General features: G+C 37.6%; 1 protein-coding gene across 1 annotated transcript in view; it reads left to right on the forward strand.

Moving 5' to 3' along the window:
- The window catches only part of SIM1 (SIM bHLH transcription factor 1), a 73002-nt gene that overhangs the window by 43056 nt on the left and 22086 nt on the right, over positions 1-7860 (forward strand). The window contains exon 10 of the mRNA XM_080390035.1: positions 5885-6290. Within this exon, the coding sequence (XP_080246161.1) occupies positions 5885-6290 (406 nt within the window). The remainder of the gene's footprint in view (positions 1-5884; positions 6291-7860) is intronic.

The following is a 7860-nucleotide window of genomic DNA, read 5'->3' on the forward strand; positions in this document are numbered from 1 at the left end:
GCCACCAGAAAAAACCCTGAACTAGCAGTGTCGAGACTGTTGGTTTACCAGGGATTGTTGTCTGACAGCTCAGGGTGTTTAGTCTGCAGTTTCATTTTGTATCCTCATTACCAGCTGCCTGGTAGCAAAGTCACAGATTTCATAATTCAAAAAGAACCAGCTGTACTAGTTGCCAATATCTTGAAAAATAGTCATACCATTCATTGCAGCACATCATCACAAGCAACACTGGCAGCTTGGCTTTGCATCCCTCTCGTCCTCCCCCACCACTGAACAAACTGTTGAAAGAGTAAGAGCTGCTGTGAAGAACATGCAGCAGGTGTCATGGCCTGTGTCCCTCAGTCCCCAGCCTACATAATTTGCCAGTCAGTTGCAGAGAAGCAGAGTGTGACTCAAAAGCCATGACTGAAAGATGAAGTCGCAGATTTTGGCTTACACAGGACCCTGGATTTTAGTGGATGAAGGAAGCAGGAAGTTTGTTGGTAAAATAATGGCAGTGGGCAATGTATTTCTTAAAGTTAAGGGCACCTAGGTAATTTGAAATGTACATACTTTCCTTTTTTTTTTTTTTAATTCCTCTTTTTTTCTTTCTTTTCACCTTACCACTTACTTTGCTTCAGTCTTGAAGAGAAAAGAGAGTCATATGCTTTACTGGGTGATGACTGAGAAGCCTCTCCATTTCCAGCTGTGTGCCCCTAGGATAGCTACATGAGATGTGAACTGTATGAAAACCAGGTTAATAAATTTCAGCTGAATGTTTACCACTAGAGCAAAATGCAGATGCTTTGGTCACCTAAGACAACATTAATATTTTTTTCCTCAAATCTTATGCAAAAGCAGACATGGTGCAATATGGCCCTTATAGGCTCTTTAAGCAAAATTAGAGTTTATTAAATTGGAGACATCAGTCAGCATATGATTAGCACTGACTGACATTAGTACAGTGGGCTACTGGGTTCTGTGAAACCAGCCCCAGACAGGGGAAAGGCCAGCAGAGAGGAGAGCAAACCAAAATTCATGACACAGCTGTAGGATTTGACACTTTGAACAGGGCTCTTCTAGTCCTGTCTTACCAGGGAGGTGGACAGCCAAGAGGTGAAGAAACAAGAAAGATGAAGGCTTGATAGGGTTTTGCGGAAAAAGGAAAATTCTGAGTTGGTTAAAAGATGTGTGTAGTCTTCCCCCATAATAATAATCATTGTGAGGGGCTCCCAAAATCTACCCCTGGACCTCATTTATTTTGTGTTCCCAAAAGCTAGCCCTGGACCTCATTTATTCTGTACAGAGGAAATAACAACAAGATTGGAAAAACATTTTAATTGAGATTATCTGAACAACCACTTTGGAGTTTAGTCTCCCATTAATAATGATTGTTTAAAGAAAATATTTAAAATTGTCTGTTGTCTGCCTCTAATGGAAATGTTTATTGGTCAGATCTGGATAAAAAAAAAGTTTATTGATTCATATCTCATCTTATTTCTTGGGTAAATATAATATTATATATATATATATATATATAAAAGGAATGCACGTATACAAGTAAGGATGTACCCAAGAGCTCTTGGATGGAGGCTTTGGTGTGTGCTACACCACACAGGAGTTTTTGGAAGTAAGAGCCTTCTCTAGTATGTGTCTATTAATGCACCTGATTTTGGAGGTAAATTGATTCTATAGCTCCTTTAAACAGATAATCTGGATTAATTCTGCTGTCCACTTCTATTTGATCATATCAGGCTGAATTCTAGTCAGCCTATTTTTTTTTTGTTTGTTTGGTTTTTTTTCCATTTCTGCCTGTAGACTAAAGCCTTGGCAACTCCCAGTGTATTCAAAAGCAAAGCAAACCTCTCTTTTTATAGTAAACATAACTCCTGATCTGGTGAAGAGTCACCAGCAGTGGGGGTTATTTTAATGGACATGCTGTATTACTTTAATCTAAGCCTTTTCACCATCTGTTCTGCCTATAATAGTGAATGCAAAAAGAATGTATTTTACATTTCAGGATTACATTAGTAAAAAGTAAGATAAAAGTGATTTAAAAGCATGCATATGTTCGTAGTACAATGCAGCCAGCATCTGTGATTTTTTTTCTCATGGTTAAGACACAAATCAAGAGGAAAGCTGTTAATGCTGATGCAGTGAAAGTTTTTCATGGAAAAGAGAACTCTGAGAGGGTTTCACTATATATTTAATGTTTATAATGATAAAAACCTGAGTAGGTTGCCAGAAAATCAAATATCTATAACATCTATTGTTTGAACATCTGGCACAGTGTGTGGAGCAGGCTGATGTTGCTGCTTATGACAGGACATGGGCTCAGGCCAGTGAGACACCTGTAGGAATGGAAGGAAGGTCAGGCAAAGTAAAATCACCAGAGAAATATTAAATTGTCTACTGGCCTAATACAATTCTATGGACTCCTGTAAAGCAAGCTTTTCTTTGACATGGAATTTATATTTTCTTATTTCCTTGCCCCTTTGGCCATCACAAAGTTTTTCTTGGGGTGGAAATAGTGTCAGTGGTGGCCTATAGCCCCTTTCTACACCAGTCCTAATCCTGCTGGTGTGCTCTTACTGCGATGGTACGCTGGATTAGCACTCTGGAAGGCATTTCTTGTATCTGGAGATGGCAACTCCGTTTCCAGGAACCAGCTGGAGGATCATTTAATTTATTTATCATTGTTGTTTATGCCAGAAGACAATTCAGAAATCACAAAGGGATTTCAGATGTTGCCTATCTGAAGTTCTTTATCATGTTTAACTTCTGTCTGCTGGTCAAACTTTTGTCAAAAACCCCAAAATAATAAAACCTGACTGATAGGAGTCAGAAGGCAAAAATTAGCAGAAAGGAAAATGTTTCTGGTGAGGCAGGACCAGGACTGAAAAAGCTATATATTTTCAGTAATTTTATTTGGCCATCATTTTCGTTAAATCTGATTCCATTTTCTATGGTCTTTCATCACTTGACATATGGGAGTGTAATTCTGACTTGAGAGATAGTGTTTCCGCTCTCATTTCAGTAAGGCAGTATCTCTGATCATCCTTTCATTGCTCCCCCTGTCAACATGTCACACATACCCATATTTGGAGTCTCCACCTGTCAACATCAGATTCCCAGAAGAGGCAATGGTAGGGCCGCAGTGGTGGAGGCAGCTCTGTGATGCCAAATAGAGAAGTGATTAGCTTTGGAGGGAATTAGACATATTTTTGGCCTATGTCTGCTTATGTTGTACCTTAAGGGTGAGCAGTCATATCAAACCTTGGTAGACGATGTGTGCCACAAATAATTCACTGTGCTAATGTAATTCCGTCCATGGCCTAGCAGCTGCTATGGGTCAGATCTCAAATAATCATCATTTACATCAAGTACAAAGAATATGCATGAAGTATTGTTGCTCTTGACTACATGGTTACTTGACATTACATGGTGCATTTCTCATATACTGAACACGTGTACTTTGAAAATATTTCCCTTTCTTTTAAAGAAGTGCATGAATGCTGTGCAATTGAATCCTTTGTGGTTAGGTTAAAAATAAAAAAAAAATGAGCAAGTTTTCAGTTAAATGGAGAAATTCCCTTCAAGAGAAGCTGTATTGACCCTGAGGTGTCCTTAGAAACAGAAAACTAATAAGAGAATATCTATTAAAGCTAAATGAAATTAAGGATTTTTAGTTTGGAAGAATCTCTGATGTTTCTTATAATCATAAACTGTACAAAAAAAAAGGAATATCATTATAATATTATTGGAAATTGATTTTCCTTGTCTTCCTCATGAAAGAAAAATGTGCTATGGGTTTTGTTTTTAATAAGAAAATAAATTAACTTAAAACTTTTTTCTACTTACATATAGGCTGATAATATCTTATATTTCAGCTTTTTAAATTTAAAAAACCCAGTTTGTAGAAGTCAAATTAAAAAAAGTGCTAAAAATAAATTAAGAACAGGTACAAAAATATTTTTCCTTTTGTGAATTTCCATTTTAACTAAAATGTAATAGTCAAAATTTTGTTAATAATTTCTATTTTTTTATTGGAAACTTAATTTGATTTATATGCTTTTGTTAAAAAGTTTACAGTAACTCAATTTGTATTTATAGAGATATCTTTGTGACAAAGCAGTTTGAAGACATCAGATCTGAAAGGGTAATGGAAGAGTTAGACATTCCAGTTGGTCACATAACACTGTGATGGCTGAATAAAGTTCCTAGTTAATGTGTGTTGAGCTACTGGCATTTAAAAGAACTCTTTTTTGCCTCTGAAACTATCTTACCTCCATGCAAAATCAGTTTATCCTTTCATCTCTAAAACTGTGCAATGAGTATGGTAGTACTAACTTGCTGACCTCCTCCATATTCACTGGCAGGCTTTTTGCCTACAGGTATTTCTCTGACAACTAATAACAAAATATAATCAAGCTCCCCAAAGCCATGACCCTTTCTTTCTTTCCTTTAAATAGCCTACCATGTTAACAAACAGTATTCACAAATATAAACTGGAATACTGAAGAAATACTCAATTAAATGCCAAAACCACTACTGGTGTTGCACAGATGGTTTAAGTTTCTGTAAGTCAAACATCTGGTCAGTACTTTCGATTGGTAAGTGCATAAAACCTTGATCCTGGCTGATAATGAGGAGTTTCATAGCAACTCAATCTAATGAAAAGGAAGGTAGGCTTATGTTTTCAGAAGAGGCCTAATGCCTATTCAAAGAAAACGCATAGTGGGCATCTGGAAGGTGAGTGATGGAATGGGAGAATTCCAAGGTTTCATGTTGTAATACATTGATTTGTGACATGAGTGTGCAGTAGTGAAGAGGCGAGCATGTACAGCTTTGGTCTCATCCCAATCTGTAATCATGGGTGAAATTGATTTAAAGATGTTCCATGAAGTTTGACAGTTCCAATAAATAAAAAGATTTAAAAACGAGATAGCTAAATCCTAGGAGGTTTAATAAGCATTCTTTATCTTTTTTTTTTCTCTCCTTTCCCAAAAAGTATCTAAAAATTTGAAATATTCATTATGAATATCTAGAAATCTGTGACATTTAACTTAACCCTTACTTCTCTCTAGACAAATGCTCATGCTCTGCTTTTCCAACTGCCTGCTACTTGCTTCTTCCGTGTTGGGAAAGCTTAAGTGAGGGTGCCGAATGCCAACTCTGCCTGCTTTGGCTAGCAGTCACCTTTTCTGGCAAACAGTTTCTAGATTTTCCTTGCTCTCATGTTGCAACAGAGCTGTGATTTTTACCTTCCTGCCAATCTGCCATCACTTCAGAGCTTTTTTCTGTAGGAGTGTTGGTAGTCCCAGGATCTACAGGAGGCTTTCTTTTCCTTACTAATAGGAGGAAAGAAGTACAAAGATACCACTTCAGGTAAGAAAAAAACCCCAACAACAAACGAAAGATGAGAAAAAGAGAGAACTCTTAGAAAAAGAATTTGAAATACATTCAGTTTCAATTTGACATGCGAGAATGCTCCAGAGCGGTCTTATTTCAGTCCCTTTTGAAAGCGTTTTGCTGAAGAGCATTTGAGCACCGTTGCTGAGCACAAGCACTAGCTTTCAAAGCAATAGGAAAAACCTGGACATATTAAAAAAATATTGAATTGTGACATTGATGTTGCTGAACTTAATATTACACATCATAAAGGAGATGGCTATTAAGGGTCGACATGGGATGTTTTAGGCTTTCATGAGGTCTGTGCTGTCATCTGTGAGCTCATTACCGAGTGTTGTACAGGAAAGGACTAGGAGCCCAATCAGAAGGTGCAGACATGTGGGCACGCTCGCAAAAAACACCCTATCACATACATGCTTTCTCTTTCCCGTGCCATTACTTGCAGATTTCACCCAGGCGTAGTAATTTCCCTGTTGCTTCTCCTGTTTTGCAGTATTCTGGGTTTCACACTGAGAGATCCGAGTCTGACCACGAGAGCCAGTGGGGTGGGAGCCCCCTGACCGATACAGCTTCTCCCCAGCTACTGGAGCCCACAGACAGACCGAGCTCCCAGCACCATGATGTCTCCTGTGCCTACAGACAGTACTCAGACCGCAGTGCGCTCTGCTACGGTTTTGCACTCGACCACTCCAGGCTGACTGATGACAGACATTTCCATACTCAGGCCTGTGAAGGCGGCAGATGTGAAGCTGGCCGGTATTTCCTCGGCACACCGCAGCCAGGAAGGGAGAGCTGGTGGGGTTCTCGTTCAGCATTGCCTCTGACTAAGTCATCCCCAGAGAGCAGAGAAGCATATGAGAACAGTATGCCCCACATAACGTCAGTGCACAGGATTCATGGTAAGAGAAAACAAGGCACCATCTCCGACAGAGCAACGCAACACAAACATGCAGCTGTTTATGTGAGAGGCAGAAATTGAGAGAGGCTTTTGATATATGTCTTGGTCTCAGAGATCACATCTATGGAGATGAGGAATGCTTAAAATTCAAGTTGAGTTTGATGGTCTGGCTTATATGCAGCAAAATATAATTTTGTTATATATTTTTTTAATCTGTGAAATTAAAGTGGAAATATCCGACTGGTGAGGTTTTATAATCTTAAAAATATAAACAAAATGATACACTTGATAGAAATGTGTTATTTATTTGACTGAAGATCAAACTGATTTGGGTGGAATATCTTTAGCAAAAAATTAGAGCTACATCCAAGCTAGATATTAAAAAATCTTTAAAGTCTTTGGAGAAATTGTTCTCCAAATTACTTTTTTCTTCATTAATATCCAACTGGATATTACTAGATTCTGAAAGATTTGCTGTTTATTTTTATTTAAAATTGGCAATTCAAATTAACATTTGCTTTTGATTTCAGACATTTACCCCCACCAATAATTTTTAGCTAATTGGAGTTTCTTCACCCTTTTAGCACCAAGTCTGAAGCCTTGCTTGGTGTCTGGCAGGTTGCAAACTCCATGCAGTAGCACATCATCAGAGGCTGAAGCTAATAAAAAAATCACGGTGAAAGACTGATCTTGGGTTTGGAAAAATCTGAAGCTCCTCGGGTTTAAAGGGTAGGCTGAGAGTTGAAGGACCACAGCTGACCCAAAAGTCAGAGTTTAAGGTTGTAAGGATAGTTAATTTATTTTTTTTAATTGAAAATTGTTTTTTTATATTTATATATATATATATATAATAAATTTAAATTAAAAAAATGCTTTTCTACTAAAATAATCTTTTAAAATATAGGTTGTATCTAAAGAACTCATAAAAGCTAATTACATTAATACCACTCCAGTGACTTGCAGAATGAGAATTTGGAAATAAAAAAGAACTGCACTATTTCACTCCAATCCGAGGAAAATTCTATTGAGATTTAGAAGTATGATTAAATAGCAAGTTCTAAGAAATACAATCAGTGGAAAAATGAGGAAACAAAGGGAGCCCTAAATTTTGAAGAGGACAGTTCTCCATTTTCCCTGTGAGAACACACCTCCTTCCTTGTGTCTCTTCTGTACGTCTGTCATGCTTGTTTCTCTAGCTTTCTTTTCTCCAAAAAAAGAAGAGAATTGAGCAAAGTATGATGATTTTGCTGGGAAATTTCATGCATGGTAATTCTTGCTGAGCACAGAAAGATAGTAATGTAGGAATACCATACGGAGGTACAAATACAAAAGTGTTTATTCCGCACCTTTATCAAGGCTAATCAATGCAAATGGTTAATATAATTTGATTTTAGTTTGTTCCTTGGTGGTGTTGTAATTCCAAGTGCTGCAGTTATTTCCTTTGTTGTATCAAGTCTTATGTATTTCAATAGGCCTTCAGTCTGCATGTAGCTTTGAGGGTAAAACCTCACATGTTGGCCTTAGTTGAGGAGAGAAACATCTCATCTTCCTTTGCAAATGTGACATTTTCA

This window comes from Falco punctatus (assembly GCF_963210335.1).
Source record: "Falco punctatus genome assembly, chromosome: 5".
Taxonomy (NCBI): domain Eukaryota; kingdom Metazoa; phylum Chordata; class Aves; order Falconiformes; family Falconidae; genus Falco; species Falco punctatus.